Here is a 22,517-nt window from a genome sequence, read left to right as displayed (position 1 = left end):
AACAAGTAAAAAGTTGTCAGAAATTTGTCTGTCTTTTTTATATTTTTTTAAGTGTTTAGTGTTCAGATTCAAATAAAACTAAATCTAGCCGTCTTTAGATCTATAAAGGCACCCAGTCAGCTTTCAGTTTGGGCCGTAGGGGTATGCAGTGCAGTTGTCACACTGTTCTTGATTTATTCTTCCATATAAGTGCCTTCAGATCTGATTTTAAAAAATGTGGGTTTTTTTCCCCAGTCCCTAGCATTTGGTTTTTTCCTGCCCTCCTTGTAACAAAGACAACTGTTGTTTCTAACCCGCCATACTATTATGTTAGTCCTTTCCAGCACATGTGAGAATATAGACCTTATCTCCAAGAATCAAAGTAATTAAAAGTTACAATAATAATAATATCTTTTATTATATATCTCTTTTATAATATAATAATCTCTTTTATAATGTAACATATATAAAATATATTAATATCTTTTAACTTGTTCTGTATGAAAAGTAATCACATTCTATAATTTTCTATGTGTGTAACTGTTACATTGTTTGAAGCAATTAATAATTTTTTTCAGTATGCTTGGAGCAAACTCTTGGGGAATTCTTTAATTTTTGTTCAACTTTGGCTCCTTTCTCATTGCCTTTCTTGTTCACTCTCTTCTTGCATAAGGCACACATCACACATAATATTTGCATTGTTAGCTCCTTCTCCTAACCCCCACTTTTTCACTGAGAACAGTGATTTTGAAATTTATTTTTTCCTGCTACCATTCCCTACAAGAATTATGCTACCACATTACATATAATATCGCTGACATACCTGCTTTTGTGAGGGCAGTGTGGGCTTCTTAGTGTTGGGTTTTGGTTTGCGATTTTTTTGGTTGGGGAGAATAATAAATTTTTGCCACTAAGCTGGTAGATGTCCTAAAAATAACTGTTTTCTTCATAAGCATGTGAATTGTAAGCTGTCATTTGAGTTCTAGTCTTATTTGAACACTGGTTTCAGTGTGCTTCTCTTCAATAACCAGAAGGCTTAACAATGGTGTCTTGAATAAAGTTAATTTTGCATATTTCCAGATATTCATGTCTGTGATATATTATGATATCCTTTCAGCAAATCAGTCATCTATGACCTTTACAAGGTATTTATTTGTTAAAAAATTTATGCCAGACCAGGATCAACAATTGTTTGTCTCTTTTCTCTTTGGAAGGTAAGTTGTAAAAATGGCACTGGGGTGTGCTTGCATTTTGTTTTTCACAAACTGAATAAAGGTAGAGTTCCATTCTACATGTTACGAGAGTTTTAAACAGAATTTTGCTGAATTTATTTTGGATGAGTGAGCAAGAGCAAGTACTTTGACTCTCATGAAAAAGACAAACTCAGCTAGCGTTCCTTTATGTATTGAATATTAGGTATCAATATTGAATGCAACATACTGAATTTGTCTCTTTCTTTACCAAGATTTCAAGTTCATTTTTGTGCTACATGTCTTTGTCTTTTTAAATATAACTTATACAAAGTTATTTCCCAGTGGGTGTTAGCTTTGGAATTGCCTTGCTCAGAGGTTGTGCTCCAGCTTTGAGGCTACTTCTTATCTTTAATGAGGCAAAGCCAATTCTGAGACAGTATGTGGAGATTCTGGCACAAATCAAAGGGCTGACTTTGAAATAACAAGGGGTTTGGAGCTTCAGAGCTTCGTAAAAAGCACCACTCTGTTACAGTGAAAGCTTTCAAGTATTCTAGTAACCATGTATGAGTGCTATACTGTTCCTATCAATATTAGAAATAGAGCAATGAAGAAACTGAGTAAATAGTTTGAACAGCACGATCTGTAGTTTTTAATCCATGTCCCCAGAATGCAAAAAAAATACGTTTTGAAGAGTGTTTATTTTCCTAATTCTGAGTAAAAAACCACAGAATTTTAAGTATCTAGGAAGCCTCAGAACTCTCAAATTCTATGACAGATTATCATACATGTAACTAAAGAGTTCAGGATTGTAGATCTGGATAGACAGACTGGTCAGGCTCATATTGGAAGTTTTATCAAAATCAGCCTACAGAAAGAGAGCGTTTCTGTTTAGGATAATTTGACTTTTCCTCAGCTATGAATGTTTCATTTGACAAACTGTGAGTATGTCTAGTATTTGAGATATTTCTCCTAGAAAACGTGATTAATAGGAGTAGCATTGGTGATTCTTCTTAAACTAATTTAAGCGTTTATTGGCAGTTAAACTTGGCATTACCATTACAAAGTTGTCATGTACAATTTTTAAAACAAATGATATATTTAACATCTGAAGCCAGTGTTAGGCTTTAACATGCACCATTGATTTTGTTTGACATAGGTAAATAAAGCAGGGAATATTTAATATGATTATGTTATATTTAATATGTTATATTTGCACACCACACAAAAGGCAGTCATAAGCACAGCTTCTAGTTTCATTTGAGTTGGAAACTCTGCATGGACAATTGGCTTTGATTTGAACCTTTCTGAGGTATGTAAAAATGCATTTTGTGGTCTTTGCCACATGGCAAATAGTAACGAGTAACTACTTTGACCCAGAGCAGTGCGTATTTGCTGAATAGCTGAAATAAAGAAATCAAAGTAGTTAGATAAGCTGGACTGACAGACTGGAAAAGAGACTTTAATATTTTGTCTGGTTTGTGCATTAAGGATATTTTTGCTTAGGTCACACAGTGAAGCTCGGAAAGAGTTTGCACCGGGGACTGGCTTGGCCTCACTGCAGTCAGCATTCTTGGGTGGAGGGTTCAACAGGTTTGAGTGTTTCAAGGAGGTGAGCTGTAGGGAAGGAGAAGCAAGGAAACAGCATTTCCAGCATACCCCTGTAGTTTTTAGAAGACTGTTTAGCTCAGTCACGGCTAAATATAACCACAGACAAAATTTTAATGCACTGTAGGAATTTCTTAAAAGTCTAGACCAATACATCCATCCATTGTTTTACTCTTGCCACAGCACTGTGGATCAAATTCTTGTGCCAGAAGCTGATTTATGTTTCTCCCAATACTGATTAATATGATTGTCTTGTATGGTAGCAATAATAACTTTCCCGCTGTCTTCAGTTCATTTTGAAATTGCTCAATTTAGATGAAAATACTGAAGGAAAATTTCTTCAATACTCTGAAAATTTAAGTAGTGTGAAAACACTTTAATATTGGCAAACTGAAATGTCCTGGAGTTGTTTCCTTCCTCCTGATGTGCTATTTTTAAGAGTCACAATGGCATAGTCAGGGTTAGATTTTTCAAACATGACTCATGTTTGGCATATGGCAGGTTTGGTTTTATTCTTTTGGGACAGTTTTTAAGCAGTGCTTAAAGGACAGGATAGTTTTCAACTGTAAATTGCAAAACTGAGAGACACAAAACTACCGATTGCATTTTAAATTTTTAAATTTAAAATTTTATTACTTTAAGTAATAAGGTAAAATGTTCTGAGAGTAAGCAAGCACTTCCCAACTTCCATTAAAATTGCTGTAGTGCAAACTTTCTAACAATGTTAAACTTATTAAAGCTGAGTTCTGCAGCATCACCTGTGTTATATGAATAGCCAAAAATTTAGTAAAAAAATATTGTTTGAAATGAGGAAGGTAGGGCAAAAGAGACTTCACAAAGATGAACAGGATATTCATATCTTGAGCTTTTTCTAAAACCACGGACAAATAATTTAATTTCTCTTTCTCTTGAATATTTTCCTACCATTCCCCTACTTTTATCCTAATAGCTTACTCTTTTTGGTGCTTTTGGATTCATGACTTGGCCATTTCGAAGCAAGATTTGTTATCTGTGATTGAAAACGAGTGCTTATTCTGGCATGGCATAACTTCAGTTTTTCTTTCCGTCTTTAGCCGGTTCTGACTGTATCTTGACTTTGTTACTTTTCCCTTATCTACTCTAACTTAGTCTTTTATTTGGTCCTATCCCTTTTCTCTCCTTCAACCTTCTCTCCTCTTTCTTTACCTCTGTCTGCCACACCCTGCAAATTACTTGCCATGCAGTGAATGTATTTATGGAAAGGTGTTTTTTTCTTTCGTTTCTAAGAAGTAACTTTAAAAAAAAATTGAAGACTATATTTTAAATGTGTTTTAAAGACTGTACTTTAAGTTTAGATTCATTTTTCAGTGTTTACTATTTTTCTGTACAAACATGCATGTTTGCATAAAAATTATATATATAAGATATATATATGTTATACTGAAAATCTCTATTTTCTACAATATATTGTTTATTTGGCTGTTTTGTAGAACAGAGAAGATGTGGGTGATACAGTGGCAGTAACTGGCTGACTAGCTTTGCATTTTTGTGTGCATGTGCATAGTCTTAAAATACTTCTACTGTAATTGCAAGTGCACTTCGTCAGGACTCTGCCAAACCTATATTCAATCGTTTATAGAGAATATAAGTACCAAACTCTCTGTGCTTGAGGCAATATTACATGTAGCTTCAGACAGACAGTCAGAAATTCCATCTGCATTGAATTGATATGCTTTTGTTTCTGGATTGCGAATTGAATTTTCAGCTGCTTTCCTTCTGATTCATCACACTTGGTTTCAAAAATTCTCATGAGACATGCTTTCCAAACATTCAGTGCAACTACAGTAGTGGGTAGTCTTGATGAAAGACCTACTGTTCTAATTTTACTTCTGCATATACAATGAAGACTTTCCTTTTTTGTTGTAAAGGTACAACTGTGATTTACTGATTCAGCGTTTTCAATACAGAAGTGTTTGTTGGGACACACAGAGCTGGAGAAACTTAAGAATTCTTCGATGCCATGATGATGACCATTATGAGAACCTAGTGAAATTGGGTTAACAGCTTTTGCACTTGCATAACATATGTACTGATTTATACATTTTGTAAAAAGAGTGACTATCTACTTTGTGAACATATTGAAAGTGAGTTCTAGTATCAACGGTGGTAAAAACCAAACTGAATATTATCCCTTAATAATGAAATGTCGTGGGCTAAAATAGCTAACGTTTGAAAAACTAAACTGATACTTTTTAATCTGTAAAGTCTCCCTGTTTTGTCCCACTCTAGTCATTATCCTTCTGTTCTAATGCACTGCTTTTTTCAGTTTAGAATCTAGCTATTGATGGGAAGAAAATCTCTCCCAATTTATGCTTGTGAGCAGATCCATAGCTACTCTGTTCTCTTTCTTACCCGAAGCATATACTGTTAGAGGGTATTTTTTCAGTGTTTTCAGTTTACTTGCTTTGGAGTTATATCCGTCTTCTAACTATAGCTGTTTTAAAAGGAAACTTTCTTGAAAAAGAACAAAGATTGAACTCTCAGATCACCAACTGAAATTGAGTAATTCTATCCAGACAATAGTATCTTTAAATTAAAATGTCAAACATATAAGATAATGCTGATGCAATACATAAACAAAACAATTAACTATTTTTACTGTTCTTCTAGGATATCCAGTGTTAAACAGAACCACTGTCTGTATTGGTATCTCAAGTTCACCTGTTGACTTTATTATAAGGATTTCTGGCTGCTTCATTATTAATGGCTAAAACCAGTGCTTTTCCACAAATCTTTCATTTTTCTAACTTTTGTCAAAATACAAATTTGTTTGAAGCAAACCAACTTTTTCTGCTATTGTAAAAATGACAGTTTCATCTCCCAGATGCTAGTTCATAAAGATCTGCAATTTCTAGTGCCAAAAAAACAGGTAGTTTTTCATCCACCAGAGTTTTGCTCTATATTAGGATTTTGCTACAAATGCAGCACTGTGATGTTCAGGTTTGTGCAAGTTTGAGTAATGTTTCCACAGTATGAAAGTTTTGCTGCAAACAGTAAGATTAAAACTTATTTTGTCTTCTGGTATTTTTTATACAGCAGAAGAGTGTTTTTAATGTGGAATAATTTCACATGGGCTCAGTTGCTAATGATTAAACTTTTATGATTTGTACAGATAAACACAAGGACTGCTCTGGTGTAACTTTACATCTGACACATCAAAAGTAAGTATATTTAAAAATACTTACCTAATACGATTTTTTTCATCAGAACAGGAGACGTGGAAACCCCTCCTTTTGATTCCTTTGAAAACATGTGAAATAAAAATAATAGATACTTCACAATATTAGGAATTTTGAAGCCATGTGTCATCTGTTGGCAAAAATTTTGTTTCTGCTAAGAAACTTGATGAAACGGTGCTATCAGTACTGAGTTAATCCAGTTCAAAAGCTTCATATTTAGAAATCTGGGACAAGGAGAGCAATGATGTAGATGATCATTTTATCCTATTTCACCTACTTTGTAGAAGATGCTTTGAACATTGTAGCTCAATAGGAAAAAAAAGGAGGGAAAGAGAAGTGCTGTGTAACAGCTTCTTTCTCAGTAGACTAGTTTCGGACATAATCCAACATTGAGAAATTAGTGGTGTTAAATGGCGTTGCGTATCGTGTCACTTGCGGTTGAGTTTTACAAAAAACTTGTTTAGCAGAGCTTGGGTTTTGAATTGCAGGCAGCCTTTGATTGCTGGAATGTATCTTATGATGTCTGTGAACACTGTAATACCACCAGGCGAGAAAGGTGAGTCATAATTCTACAAAGTGATTATATAATTTCAGCATCTGATTTATTTTTTCTGCTCATTGCAGAAGAAAATTTAGCAGAGACTTGCTAAATTGTAGATGGACAAATTAATTGCTTAATTAAACAAATGATGAAAAAAGGAGTTATAATTTTAAAATTGTTTCATACTTCCCAGTGACTACATCTGCAAAGGCAATCAATGTTGTATAAAACAATGTTGCACAAAACAATAATGATCTGTGCAATACTGACGTTTCTAGGATTCTTAGGAGTATTTCTTTGATTCATTTTTGTCCTAATATTTTACCGAAAAAGCCCTACCTATTTTCTTATCCCCCACCCCCACCCACCGCCCCCAGAAAACCCCATAAAATTTTTTGGAATCTTCTTCATCTGCATTTGTCATTCATGCAATTTTGATTTACTAAGAGTTCAGTTTTAATAAATTAATTTCTACCTGTAAGGAGCTGCTCTTTAAAAAGTTTATTCCTATGTTCCTAGTTGGTTAAAAGGTCAAAATGCTGAAAAAACATCGTAAAAGAAAGTTTCCAAACAATTTCTGTTCAGAATCCTACTCAATGGATTTTATCTGAAACTCAGCTTGGATAGTCCCAGTATCATTTTGTCAAGCTAGCACTGAAGTTCTGTTCTAAGGAAGTTGAACGATGACCTTACATTTTCCTGTGCTATACTGGAATTTTAAATTAGATATTTGAGAACACCATTTGTCCCATTTACAGTTAGCTGCCTAAATAGGATGAGGTAGTCAAATGCTCAACTGACTGCAACTGTTCGGTGAATTCAGCAACTTGAAATCTTTTTTAATTTGAATTGAAACTTAACATATTTTGTTCTTCAATATGAAAACATAACAAACTGACCACCCTCCCTCCCCAAAATATTTGATCAATGCAGAAATTTACTTTTTCAGCTGGAGGGGTGAAGGAAAGGGAAATAAAACCAGTTCTGTGCCTATTAATAACTGCCTTCTCATGTTCAATCAAATTTGCAGTTCTTAAGTAAAGCATGAAGTTTGTTATAACAGGAAAAATGCAGCCAGTCCCCAGATACCTCTCAGAGAGGCATCAGCAGAGGAATTTCTCTGCAGGCTCTTCCTTAGCTACTGTCACTGCACCTAACACAAGTACTAGTTTGCAGACATTGCCTGTACCACACTTCTCTGCCAAAGTCTGCATCTAACCCTAAATCTTTAAGACTGGGCCTAGAACTACAAGATCTTAAAATCAAGCCTTCATTATAAATTGTATCAGTTTAGAATTATATCAGTTTATTTTCATTTTCTCCTGAATAGACTACTTACCATAGTTATGTTTAAGTGTCCCTCAACATAGTCTGTAAACAAATGTATTACTTTTGTTTGTTAAATAATAGTAGTGTATGCTGGAAAAAATGCTGCTGAGTTTCAGCCCTGTTTTGTATGTACATCATCACAGAAAGTAGTTTTCAAATGACTTGTGCTATATTTTATTAGTTTTTCTTTACAGATGTCTTGAGATAGACACTGCAGAAATATAAAATATTATCCAGTATCTTTTGAAATTGTCTGTTGTCCAGTATCGGTAGTTACCTTTTGTAAACTGTTTTTACACTGAATGAAGTACAGTAGTGTAACTTTTCTCTGATAAATAATGTGGTTTTCTTTGTTTATTGCTACCATATTTTAACAGTGGTTGATGCAGACATTGCCTGCCATTACAAAAGGTTTCCAATGCACCTTTTTGCCTACAGAGTTCATACACACAGACTAGGTAAGAGTTTTATTGCAACATAGGAATATCAAATATTTAACAGAAAAATGCTGACACTACAACTTTTTTTTTAAGTATTTCTCATGTTCACGTACATATTGGTATGTTATAGGTAAAGTAGTGAGTGGATACAGAGTGAGAAATGGTCAATGGACATTGATTGGTAGACAGAGTCCACAACTACCACAGGTTCGTTGGTTTTCTAATTCTAACTGTAAATTTTAATTATCTTTATGTAAAACTGAGAAGCTGAATTGGCAGTCATGTACCCACAGACTTGCATCATGGTATTTCCACTGGTACATGTTGTTGTGCCACTGGAAGTGAATGCTGCCAAGTATTTTCATGATTATGTTATGATGCAAAAAACGTTCTGAAATTACTTTTCAGATGCATAGCACTGTCATTCTTGTGTGTGTATATTGACATAAATAATATGAGACACTTTCACTAACTATGGTGAATCATCCTCTCTTTCAGGCATTCTATCCAGTAGAACATCCTGTAGATGTTAGCTATGATGATATCCTAGCAGCTAGATGTGTGTTCAGTGGTGAAGGCAGAACTACAGAGACACATATAGGGTAAATTTTCTCTATTTGCTCCCTTTCCTAACCTTTTTTTCCCGAGGTATTGTTTATGTATAAAAATGTATTTGTTTCATGTCTTCTTCCAAGATAATTCTAACGAAGTGTTAAATTCTGCCAGAATGGTCTGTTTTGCTGTCTAGTCTGCTAAAGATATCTCTACACAATGTTCATTGCCTTAACTTATGTGAATAATCACTTTGCTGAAGTGTTCAGAACATTTCTCAGATGAAACTATGCTGTCAAACACCTTACTCAGATGTTGGGCTGTTCTTCATTTAGAGAAGGATCAGAATATCAATTCTAAAAAATGTATTTTTTAATAAGTTGAAGTTATTTACTGTTTAAAACAAAATAATAAAGCTTCACAATTTCTCTTCATTTTTTTAGAAAGAAAATTCATGGAAGCTTATAAAATTCTGATAAATTTTGACCTATCATAAAATGTAACCTTAAGAATTCAGAATAATTTACCAATTACCTTTTTTCCAATATAAAAATATACAGACTTTTATGAAAAATAATTAAAACATAAATGACTGGTAATAATAAATAGGAAAATCTGAACTGTGTTTGTCAGTGATACTATTCAGCCGAAGATGACAGACAGAGCTTTATAAGATCAAGTTGACAAATGTCACTGTAAAAATTGATGCAATACAAATATTCCCTTAACTGGCTTCAGTTCTTTGAACTGTAGTTTACTGCATATGTAGAGATGATGAAGATACCCTGCAGAAATCTCTCCATTCTGGAAGTATGTGCTGCAGCACCCCAAGGGACGAGTTCTTAGTGCACTGAGACCATACAATTGCATCTCAGTAGAGGATTATGGATTCAACACAAACTTATCACCTTTCAGTGGGTAGTTCAAATACTGATGAGTAGCAGCTGAAGCAAAATGAATTGTTTGAGTAGAGGTTCTTACAAGAGCCATAACACTAACAAAAGTATATCCAGAACCTTAATTTAGCTGTAGACCTTTTTTTTGCAAGTTCTAAAAGTTTCTGTCATGTTTCTGTAACATTCCCCAAAGTAGTTCCTATTTGTTGAATAATGCTAAAAGTTTAAGAAACAGGCCTAGGGCAATTATGGTCTTGTCTTTCAAGGTGCTAATATGCTTTCAATGGGGAAGTAATAGGAACAGAAATTAAAGAAACAAGCAGACCTTTACATTTTTATTACATAATTTCTACCTATGAATTTTGAGAAACAAGACATAAGCATTTTAAGCAGATACTTAAATTACTACACAAAAGCTGATGCATAATATGGAAGTATATATGGTTGGAAAATAATTATCACCACAATATGAAATGAATGGATGAAAAGGAATGCATTCACAACAATGCTGGGTATATGGAAAGACACACAGCTAAAATAAATTAAATGAAAGTTGTTTAAATCTTGCAAAATGTTGCCCTGATGTTGCAGTTGTCTTGCTCCCATTCAGAATGACTCATTGGTCTAAAAGAAGTATTGAAAGAATCTTTGAGTTCGAAATATAAACACTGAAAAAATGGGAAATGCAAACATGAAAGGAAAGCTGTGAAATAATACATATCTGGAAAGGATCAGATCAAGTCTGTGTGTTTCACTTTCCTCTATACTTAATTTTCTGCCTGTGTTTTTGTTTTTTCTTAAAATAGCTGAAAAAAGGATCTTAAATTCCTTATGTGATTTATCCATAATATACATAGAAGACAGAGCTAAAACAAACTTAGAGTTCATTTTGTCCATTCGCCTTTCCAAAGCTGATCAGTTAAAGCTTAATATAAATATAAACTAACTGTAGTTAAAACATGACATATTCTCAATGTTATACTTCTTAACTGTGTAATAATTTCTGTGATAGTCAACTAGTCCCTTTCATATGAATGAAGTGTCTATTACATAGTATCTAACTTGGGAACGGAGGATAGATGTTCTTCTTTTGTTTTTATCCCTTCCTTACTGTGCTGTTTGTTTCTTTACACATTTGGTCTTGGTTTTTTTCATGTTTTTCTTTAGTTACGCTAACTGCTTTCCATTATCTTACATTATCTTATGACCCCCAGGGTTCACACTAACCTTTTTCATCCTGCTTCCTCTCCTAGTCTGAGAAATTAAATTAGGTATTGAGGAATGCCTCTTAAATATGTAGGGTTTGGCAAACCAATGTTCAGAAGCGAAACCTGATTTTGCTTGTGCAATTGACTACATACAAGTTCAGGGTAATGACACAAGCACTGACTTAATGTCTCTGGTGTAAAGAGGTGAGACAGGAGTCATCTCTTCAAAAGTTTCATAAATCATCCATTTCAATTAGCTGGATTTCTCCTCAAGCTCAAACTTTTGCAAATTAAAGGGTTGAATTGTCCTTTGTCAAATAAGAAGGACATCAACTATTCCGAATTTATAAAGCAAGATTTCTTCTAATTTTTGCTACAGACCAGTAAGTACTCCATGGAAGGAGCCACTGTATTTTCATAACAGATAACTTAATGATGTTTCAGAGTAAACACTAGAGTTGATATAGTGTCAAGTAGTATATAGGTTACCAGTCTAAGGGATATCAAGGAACTGGAGCCCACTCAGTGTAAAGATAGTATCTTTGTAAGGACAGTGCCATTCGCCACAGCGGCTGCTTGTTTTTCCAGTTGCAATGTAATCTATTGTTTAAACCTCCTAACAGACAGAAAATAGTGCAACCCGTGTCTTTCCCTTTCAAAATATTTTTAACGGGTATTGTACCATTCAAGGGAAGGTTTATGTGCCTGTAGCAAAACGTTCCCATTCAGTATTTAAGATTCTTTAACTGCATTATCTTGCTTTTCCATAATAAATCCTCTGTTTCATTATGCTTCACTGTGTACTGTTAATATACCAAGATCTGGATACGGTTCTAGGTATCTGTGACAGTGGTGTGAAGGTGGTTAACAGGAATTTTTAAATTTTTTTTTTTTTTTAATTTGTGCATCAGCATTTCTACTCATTAAACTCATTCGCAAAACAGGGCTTCTCAGGAGTTCAGATATCTAATGGAAGGATTCTGGGTTTTCTGTGAATTTACTGAAACAGTTGCTGACAAAGTATTTTTCTTTTTTTTTTTTAACTGTCAGAATTTAAAATTAACAACTTCGCAATGTTTATATACAGTTACATGTCAGATGAAGCAGAGTTCATGTGGGTTCCACATCCTCTTTTCTACTGGAGTTTTGAAGAGGAGGCAATTATAGTGACAGATATTGGGAGTCCAACAGTGAAGTTAATGCTTTCTAAAAGCTTAAGCAGAGCTTGCCAAGTCAGAGTCTGATTTTTGTGGTCTCCAAGGGACGCTAAATTTTCAATGCATGGAAAAATACCACTTCCCCTTTTGAAACAGTTTCTTCTCCCATGTTCCCCCTGTCTCCCCTCTGGCTGGTGTCATTGTTGCTATGGTGAATAAATGAATGCTGCAGGATGCTGCTGGAAAAGTCAGCGCTGACATCTTTTGCAAAGAGCTAACAGGCCACCCCCGTATCTTTTGATGAGTGTGGGCTCACTGGTTAATTGTGAAAGCTAATTAAAAAATCTTAATGTAAAACCCTTTATTTTGTGAACCTTTCTTTATAGTGGTAGCTTATTCCATTGTCAGGATTGTAACTATAAATAAAAGATATCAACCTATATGGCAGAGGAAAAAAAGCAGAAACAGATCACAGTTGCAAAGAGGCCCTGTATTCTCTGCTTCACAAAGTAATATTTTTAGAAAAAACTCTTCCTCGTACCAGTTATTTTTTCTATTGAAGTAGGATTATGTAGCAGTACAGAAGAGCCTCTTCTGTTTCAAGTACATGCACAACATTTATCAAAGAACTGAATTTTGCTAGTGTTTAATCATTCCTCTTGCACTCATGGTTTCCTTACAGAAGCTTGTGATCAAGTTATTCTCAAGATGGCAGTGCTATCTTCTCTTTAAGAGATATTTGTAGTATCTTAATTTGTAATGAAATTAAGTTTTGCTGCATTAGAACCAGTGTGATTGACCAATAAATGAACATGGGGGGAAAAAACCTGTCATAAAAGATAGCTGCTGAAATGAAACATAGACGTTATTTGCAACGATTTTAAATTAGGTTTGCTCCAGATTGACAGAGAAGTATATGAATGGTGACGTAATCAATGATACAGTTCTGTTTTATTTCATCAGAACATGTGCATAGTTGATGACACACTGGGGACTATGAAGAGCATACTGAGGAAATGAGAAGGAAGAGCAGTTTAAATAGTTGGTGCAATTTTCTGTAGAATCAAACCCAAATTGTTAGGAATTTCTGAGATACCTGGGTAGTTTGTGCAAAGTGGTATTCTCTAGTATAAACTGAAAGAAACTTTTGATATTCACTGCAATGAAGCTATTAAATATTTTAGTGTGGGACTTCTAAACATTTCATTGCAACTCTTTAATATTCTGTTAAACAAGTTAGATGAATTGAATAAGAGCTATATTTGGCTCAGTTTTTTCCTAACTGCATCTTTTCTGTGTTGTGTAGGGGAACAGCCAATGATGAAATGTGTAATTTTTACATTATGTACTATATGGAAGCCAAACATGCTGTCTCTTATATGACCTGCACACAGAATGCAAACCCTGAGATGTTCAGAAATATACCACAGGAGGCAAATATTCCTATTCTAGTCAAGTCTGATATGGTAAAGATGACTCATGGACATCATGAAGGTGAAAGAAACTTGTAATCCATTTTATTGAAGTCTTTTTATGCTCAGTGTTTGTCTGTGTTGCTTTGATATGCTAAATTTTCATAAAAAGCTAATGCAATTCTGAATAAAATTCCAGTTGCTAATTATAGACCATCACAGGATTCTGCTCTTGGTTTTGGTGGAAATGTCTGCCATAGTCTTTTGTCTGTTTTTTCCTATTGTCATCTTTCAATTTCCAATGTATTTTATAGCTACATGAGCTGTGTACCCAAAAGATTGACCTCTTTTCTATACCAAATATCAGTACTTTATATTGACAGCTTCTTAATATTTGCTTTATCTTCTGTCTATTTCCTACAAAATTAAATCATAACATTTCCTTAGTTTTCTGGATCCCACTGCCTTGTTACAGAAGGAATCAGATGTTTATATTAAACACTAGTAGGCATATAAATTGCAGCAGCAGTATTATTCAGAATTAATCTGACTGGTATGTCTGTGTAGCAAAGTACAAATCATAATTTTTTTGTTCCAGTTGTTTTACTGCTGCACTGTTTGGTACATCTACTATAGATAGATAAAAATACCAAATGTTCATTTCAGAAAGGCTTTTTTTCCCCAGTAGGAAGATACTCAATTCCATTCACACACAGAGGTTAACATCATATTCTAAATCCATTTTTCAGAAACCAAGGATACTGATAAAAGTTCTTTGCAGCAGGCCAAAAAAGAAGAGAAAGAGATTTTGGATCAGGGTATGTACTTGTTTATTTCTGTGTCAAGTAAGGGACTTACTAGTGTAAAATACTGATACATTATATGCTGATTGTTAATGAATTATGATGTTTTTAATCTGGTTACCTTTAATTCGTGCAATTTACAAGGTTCTGTACAGCTAATATGATTGAATGCTGTAAAACAAATAATAACAAAAATTAGTGTACCACTGATCTCTGGCCTTGTAGATAAAATTTATTAGTGCATTTTAATCTCATTAGATTATCCTGTTCTTGGTTTAATTTGCTAAAGAAGGTTGTAATTTATCTGTAAGTGCAATGCTAAAGAATGGACACAAAGAAGTAGTCCTATAGCATGTAACTATTCTATATTCTCTATGTAACTATCTGCTACTAGCTCTTTGCCTATTTCTCAGTTAGTATTGCTACGTATGTATTAGAGAGTAATATGTTCTTATGCTTCAGTATTGGTTGTACATGCAGTGGGTTGAGGGTAGCTAATGTTTAATACTGAATTATTTTTCACTCCATTTGTGTACGTGTGCATATGTGCCTAACAACTGATGCAAAAAAGTGTGCAGTACTTGGTTGCAGGAAAAAATCCATGACTGTTATAAAGCTTCTAGAAATACGCTGAATGCTATTTATGTTTCAGAGATATATTAAAATAAGACTGTACTTTAAAGTTCTTGTGGATCATATGCTATTAGACAAATATTGGTTTAGTATCAAGATTTTTCTTGGTACTAAGGAGAAGACCTCATCAGCTGCAGTTTCCTGCTGTTTTCATTGAACAATGTTGAGGTTCAAGGACTGAATAAATTAAAGACAAATTTCCTTTTGCCTTTAATGAGAGCAAAGATTAGGCCAGAGTTTTTTATAACATCTCCCAAAGGGGTTAGATTTTCTATATACTCTGCCATTTTGCAGAGTTAGCTCAAGTAATTAAGTTACAATTACATAAAAACTAGCTTCTAAAGTGTAAGACTGTCTTCACTGAAAGTACCTTAAACTACTCGAGACAATATTTACAATTCCATATCTGAAATTTATCTTAGTCAATTCAACATGGATTTCTTCAGAAAGAAATACAATTCTAATTTTCTTAAGCCTATTCCAGAGCAGAATGAGCTAGCTGCTTACAAATTTATGTCAAGATTTATGCTGACAAGCTGCTTCACCCTCATAAGCACATTAGCATTTGGTTGAAGATCTTGTTATCTGTGTGTTTTATTGAATTCGTTAATGTTTGAAACAAAATATTGGAACAAGGTCCTGTTTTTAAAATCTTTTTCATTTGTCTTTGAAATGTATTTCAAAGCCACATTTCTGCAATGCAGTCTTGTTTGCTGAGACCACTATTTAGTATACATCCTCATCTAACATGTTTCTATGGAAACACTCTGCATTGTTTTGTCCATTTGAAATTAGTTGGATTCATGATGTAATATAAAAACACAGCTGTTGCCATGACAGAATTTTTTTTCATGTTCTTAATTGTTAAAGATAAATTCTCCCATCATTTACAGGAGCCTAGCTTCAATTTTACATTGATACAGCTCTAACTTCCATTGAATTATGTGTGTGTAAAAAAGAAAAAAAAAAAAAAAAAGGAAAAAAAAAGGAAAAAGCAGATCAAATTTGGTTTTATTTTTGTCTTCAAGGAGGGAAAGTTGGGTTGCTGCTTTAGAAAGTGGTTTTTCGGCCTACAAGCACATGAGCACCTGGTGAGATACACTGGGAGAAGCAGGAGCTGAAAGTGGTCTGATAAAATGTGCCTATAAAAATTACATACAAATTGGATTCTGGTTTTGTGGGGCAAAGTGATTTTATGCAATCGTGCTGCCAATTTGTCCGTCTCCTCGAGAAACTTTAGTGAGTTAGCCAATATCAACCAAATTTGAACAAGGTCTTAACGACAGGAAAATTCTAGAGTTTGGAGGGAGGGAACAGTGGACCCCTAAACTGCACAGAAGCAAATACATACTTTCACTGAGGGAAAGGTTATAACATAAATTTTTCCCTTTTTGGTCTGGCATGACATACTCTATCTGATAAGCTTATCTACAAAACACAGATCCACCAAAACTCAGGCTTTGATTAGTTCTATTGCTGCTGAGCTGTTGCTCGGTAAATTCAGGCTTTGATTTGTTCTGAAGATAGTACTTCAATGATTTTTTCATAATTCTGTGTTTTACCTTGCATGTTTTTTTCTTGATGACTCATTATGTTGTAGCAACTTCATTTTACCCTCCTTAGTTTCAGGTATCTGAAGTAAACACTGTTACTTCACTAAAACTGAAATAGTTGTTCTATTGCCCTGGAGATACATACAAATCTGGGGGGCAGAGGCATGGTCAAAGAGACAAATTTTGATGTGACTGGTATTAAATCTAAGCATTTGCCTCAAAAGGAGAAAATAAAAAAACCTGCCATGTGAAAGTATCTGCCTACTAATAATGTGTATATCACATGATTGCCTGGGCATAGGTTTAGAAGATGTACTTCCTGCTGCATGCAGTTCATTATATCGGCACCTCCAAGAGTTATCATTGTCTTTACGTTAAATTTTCAATTTCATCACCTTCACTCATCTGAAGCACATTAATAAGCATTGTAAATATATTGAAATAAGTAGTAACCATCACAAAGGGAACCACCACTCAGCATGAAGACAAAGCTAAATCCCTGTAGTGTTAAAATGAAACTGAACTTACCTTAATGAAAGTGACCTCGTTATATTGTTTCTGAAACAGCAGTGTCACTGTTTGGTGAAGATAAACTGTTTGTAGAAAGTTAATTATTGTAGGAAATGCAATTGATTTAGACATTTGTGCATATTGGAGAGTTTCCTGTTCCTGCTGAAGCACAAAGTCCCTAGCAAAACAAATATTATTTATATTTACTTTTGTTCATCGGTAGAGGCTTGATTAAAATGTATTCAATAGATACCGTACTGAAAAAAACTGTTTTCTGTTCATAGCATTCACCATGTCTGCTAGATGTCTCATCTTTCCCTGTGGAAAAAAGGCCTAAATGTGTTTCATTCTGTTTGTTCAACACTTTGCTGGGTGTAGTCTGTGGTGTAATATAATATACTTTAGGTTTGTTTTGGTATGCAAGCAGTGAAGCAGTCTTTACAATTGAGGAAGTCAGCTGCTGCTGTACCTGAAAGCTGTATAGACACAATAGCAGGAATAGTTTCTTAATAACAAGGAAGGAATATACAGGTGATGGTTAATCAGATGTGCAATATTTAATTTGTTGACCTATGGCTCATGATTTGATATCTCATTTTGTGTGCATTAGATGTAATCATAAACTTTCTTTTGAAGCAGAAAGGGCATTTGTTTTTTCCTAGTAAAGCCAATAAAATTATGTTTAAATGGTTTTAAAAAAAATTCAAGGCTGGCTTGAACGGAAAATTCACTTGCAGCATATAAACCAAAAATTACATGTGATTTTTTGTTTTAGAAGGACATGTGTGTACACATGTATACGTTACACATACATGGGAGAGAAAAGAGATGGGATTTTCATCTTATTTCTGGTATTAATGCTTACTGTGACACTTGCAAAAGTACATTTTTGCTTGTGTCTGGCTTAGGGAATTTAGAAGTTAGTACCAAAAAAGTGACTTGTATGTTTTTGCCTCTGATGATGGAATCTGAAGTGAGAGTCAAAGTTGCAATTCTTTTGCTCTCAGTATTGATCGGTTGTACTGCCAATATTCCAATATTTTCCCTCATCCCCCATTATTTCATGATTACCGTGAGCACAAGTTATTCCAGGAGCTCAGATGGTGAAGTTCAATACAACTGAACTTAAGATCTCTTTTTATGAATGTCCCAGCTAGACTCATGTGAGGTCCCTTTTTCACAGCTGAGTGTTTTAACTGAAATTCCATTAAACCTCCTACATTTAAAATAATATTACAGCTTGAGTCCAGCATTCAGAAGTTAGCTTTTATAAAGTTGGGCTTTAAGTCTGGAATCATAGAATTGCTGTCCTGGTGGTGAGATAGGTTGCACAGAAAAACACCTCACTAGACTTCTACCTTGTTGTTTTAGAGATTAGAATGAGTGAGTGAAATAGAGAACAACATAAAGAAAAGAATATGACTTCACGGTCTAAGGCAATTTGATGCTCTCTGGTTAAAGTGTGTTTTACTCTAGATTCTTATCACAGTTGCTGAATGATTCTAGGTAGCTGGGTACCTTTAAGAAGTCTGATTTCCTGATCTGTTCTCCTAGTCTTTGAGGATGGACAAAACAAACAACTGAAGCTAAGTCTTGCATATAGACAGCTCCTACTGACACTGACTGGAAACGTGGCTTAAATGTAAGATGTGAAATATAGTGCAAGTACCCTATAAAATCACATATTGAGATGTTTCTAGGTGGACACCCAAAATCAATGGATGCTAAATGACAGTTCTGACTGTGATCTCTAGGAAAGTAGCAGTAATTATGGACCTTAATTTCATAGGACAGGCTGTGATAATGAAGTAATTTAGTGTAAGTAAGTGTTTCAGAAACAGAGATGATGAAAATGTTAAGACAAGTCGTTCTGTTCAGTTAAAACACTTGTTCAGGAGTGCTTAGAGGGGGATTTTCTTTTTCTTTTCATTCTTTGAATGAAGTTAAATATAAATATATAGTGATGTCCCATTGATTGAATTGAGGAGGTTTCTGTGTAAGAAAAATTAACATCATAATCCATACAAAATGGGGGCTGAATTAAGGTTATGCATAATTCTGCTGTTTATTACCTGTTGGGTGCCTAACCCATCTTGTAATTATGTTAATTTATTGTATGCTATATTTGCACATGAGTGCACACACACACACACACACACACAGATAAGTACTTTCACACAACATTTTTGTTACACTGCTGGAAGTATTTTGCTAGGTTGTAGCTGAATCTGTGAGTTGAGAAACTGAGATGTCTGTTCAGTGTTGCATATTTTGCTGTTTACTCGTGCATTTCTGTGAAAAGCTCATTACAACAAAAATGTACTGAAGAAGGCTGTTTGTATCTGGGATAGAAATTTCTGATTGATTTAAGTGAAAGGAGGAGCTATAGCTCCTCTTTCTGCCTCATCTCTTATTTGGTTCTTTCTTAAAAAAAAAAAGAAGGGAGGAGGAAATGTGAAGGGAAGCCTACAACTGCTTGTGGGATAGGTGCTGAAAGGAAGAGGAAAGGAGAATCAGCATGCAGGCAGGTCCTTGATTTTTCAGGTGATGAAGTAGTGTATTTCTGTGATAGTATTACATGGCAAACCTATGGCAGCAGAGTCAACCAATAAGACTTGATGATTTATGCCAGCACATGTAGCCATGAGTTACATTTCTTTCTAAAATAAATTTGTCATCATTTACTTTTGCTGGTTTGTGTGTGGTTGTAAGAAAAGAGAGGAGTTCAGTTTTGTAGGTGGTTAAAATCTCTTAGGTTGATGGAGAAAGGATGAGGCTTGAAACAGAAGACAAATTCACTTTCTGGTATTGATGTGGGATGCCTAGAATGAAGTGTTAGAGACATTTTTAGATTAAGGCCAGACATATGAGAAAATATTTAGATGTTTTCAGGCTTGGGATGCATGTTTGGTGCTCAGAGATTACATGAGGTCCCTTATAGAGTAAAAAATAGAATGAATTAAACCTTGGAAGAGTAATATTTACAGTTAGAGAAGTATAATTAGGAAGATTCAAAACTGCAGAGGATTTTCTTTTTGTTTCAACACTGAAAGATCCTGCTTGAAGTTGTAAATAAAAGATGAGCCTTTGATTTGATTAGAATAAGGTTATTCATCATCTTTACAAAAACATCTTCAGCACAGTAAAGAAAGGAACATCAGATTGAAGCAAAAAAATTGCAGTTGGTATAGGTTGCATACCTAAGCAGGAAAAGAATATAACAAGCATTGTCGTTGTTTAACCCCAGCCAGCAACTAAGCACCACACAGCTGCTCACTCACTCCCCCTCTGTGGCATGAGGTAAAGAATTGGAAGGGTGAAAGTGAGGAAACTTGTGGGTTGAGATAAAGAGTGTTTAATAGGTAAAGCAAAAGCTGTGTGCGCAAGCAAAGCAAAACAAGGAATTCATTCACTACTTCCCATTGGCAGGCAGGTGTTCAGCCATCTCCAGGAAAGCAGGGCTCCATCACACATAACAGTTACTTGGGAAGACAAACGCTATCATTCCAAACGTTCCCCCCCTTCCTTCTTCTTCCCCCAGCTTTATATGCTGAACATGACGTCATATGGTATGGAACATCCCTTTGGTCAGCTGGGGTCAGCTGTCCCAGCTGTGTCTCCCCCAGCTTCTTGTGCACCCCCAGCCTACTCGCTGATGGGATGGTGTGAGAAGCAGAAAAGGCCTTGTGTCTGTGTAAGCACTGCTCAGCAATAACTAAAGCATCCCTGTATTATCAACACTGTTTTCAGCACAAATCCAAAACATAGCCCCCTACTAGCTACTGCGAAGAAAATTAACTTTACCCCAGCTAAAACTAGCACACATGGAAAGAAGCCATTTTAAATTGAATGTTTCACTGTTTGACAGCTAGTTTATATTCTCTGGTTCTTAAAATTATAGAGGGACTTTCCCTAGGTATTTTCTGTAATGTGAGACTACTTATCAATGAACAACTGCAAAAACTGCATATAATATCATTAACATGTCTGAAGAAGTGGAAAGTGGATGTTTTATTAGTACACGAAGAGTTCAGAGAAATGATGAAGTCATAGCACAAATATAAAACACACCGAACATTATATCGTCATCATTATTGTTATTATTTATTATTATTAGCAAAATGTTTTTGTTTTTTATAATTTTCATATCTTTTTTTTTAAACTAAAGCATGATGATGCTTATAAGAAATAAATTGAAGATAGCAGAACTACTCTTTAATAAACATAGTCTCGTATATGTAATTTTGTAAGAAGAAATGTATTTACAAGTATGTACTGCATGAAATTGAAATTTGAGGTGGAACTGGCATACTGTGTGCCTGAATTACAAATGTGTGTAATATATCCAAATGAGCACAGCAAAGTCCTCTGTAGTAAACCCATTGTGTTTATTGCTAGTCATTTAGCAGTAGCTGATAAATATATTTTACTGTAACAAAATGATTGGTGCTTGTCAGGAACTTATTATTGGTCAGGAAGGAAAGAATAGGGTGATTAGGAAACTGCAACCCGCTTGGGTATTGAGTCTCAGGTTCTGATTCATTAATGAAGAACACATGTCTGTAACAAAATGTAATCCTCAGTGAAGATTCTTTCATCTTCTTTCATACTTTCTCTTACCTTTAACACTCTCTTTCCCAGTTACAGACTCCTTTAACCTAGTGATTTGGTAAACTATGCTTGGATTCTCAAAACGTTTGTACATTAAAACATTTTGACATTTGAAGAAAAAAAAAGAAACAATGAATTAAAAACAGAGAAAGTGCATTTACTTGGCCATAGTAATAAAAGCCCTTTTTAGGGACATGAAGACATAGGAGAAAAGAGCTAATGATTTTATTTTTTTAACCTTTTCTTCCATCTTTTTTTAGCTCTGTAAGCTGCTTAGAAATGCCTTGAGACCAGATACAGCTCCTGTTCTTCAAGCATGTCAGTTTGGCTATGCTATAAGTGTGCATCACTTAGGGGACAGTGATGGGGACCAAGAATCTTTAGAGCAGCTTAATCCGTTTCACTTCCTCATATCTATGCCTCCTTCCCCCAGCCCCTCAAATCCCTTCAAAAAGAAAACAGCCTTACTTAATAATTTTTAGTTCTCAGGAATCTTTCCAATGCTTTCATCAAAGCAACAGATTAAATCAGTACGGTAGGACTCGCATGAAAACTAATAGTGGACTAGAAGCCATTTTGAAAGTTGTTTTGGCCTATTCTGTCAAACTGTATCCAATGTCACTTCAAATAAATAGACATTAGATTTTGTTCACTTCTGCAATGTCTTCCCATGCCTTTCTCCGCTTCTTTTCTACCAGCATTGTTATCTTACGTATACCTGTTAGAATGAGCTTAGTAGCTTCATGTAGGAGCCAAAGAAGGCAAAGAAAATTAAACTGATTTTGATCAATACTTCTTTGGAAGGCATTTTTTCATGATGGCACAGTCTTGAAGGTGATACTTGCAGCCAAATTTCCATATCCTCGTTAGGAAGGTA

The 22,517-nt window shown here is 34.7% G+C and overlaps 1 protein-coding gene across 13 annotated transcripts in view; it reads left to right on the top strand.

Annotated features, from left to right (window-relative positions):
• PAM (peptidylglycine alpha-amidating monooxygenase) overlaps positions 1–22,517 on the top strand; it is a 146,022-nt gene that overhangs the window by 94,421 nt on the left and 29,084 nt on the right. For all 13 annotated transcript variants that reach the window (XM_087741544.1, XM_087741543.1, XM_087741541.1 and 10 more), the window contains exons 8-14: positions 5,929–5,977; positions 6,484–6,551; positions 8,243–8,323; positions 8,436–8,512; positions 8,804–8,907; positions 13,425–13,612; positions 14,280–14,348. In XM_087741544.1, the coding sequence (XP_087597670.1) occupies positions 5,929–5,977; positions 6,484–6,551; positions 8,243–8,323; positions 8,436–8,512; positions 8,804–8,907; positions 13,425–13,612; positions 14,280–14,348 (636 nt within the window). The remainder of the gene's footprint in view (positions 1–5,928; positions 5,978–6,483; positions 6,552–8,242; positions 8,324–8,435; positions 8,513–8,803; positions 8,908–13,424; positions 13,613–14,279; positions 14,349–22,517) is intronic.

This window comes from Nipponia nippon, unplaced genomic scaffold (genome assembly GCF_047370975.1).
Source record: "Nipponia nippon isolate SJK-2023a ecotype South Korea unplaced genomic scaffold, ASM4737097v1 scaffold_8, whole genome shotgun sequence".
Taxonomy (NCBI): Eukaryota; Metazoa; Chordata; class Aves; order Pelecaniformes; family Threskiornithidae; genus Nipponia; species Nipponia nippon.
The sequence above is the reverse complement of the archived record's forward strand: the minus strand, read 5'-3'. Positions and strand labels throughout refer to the sequence as shown.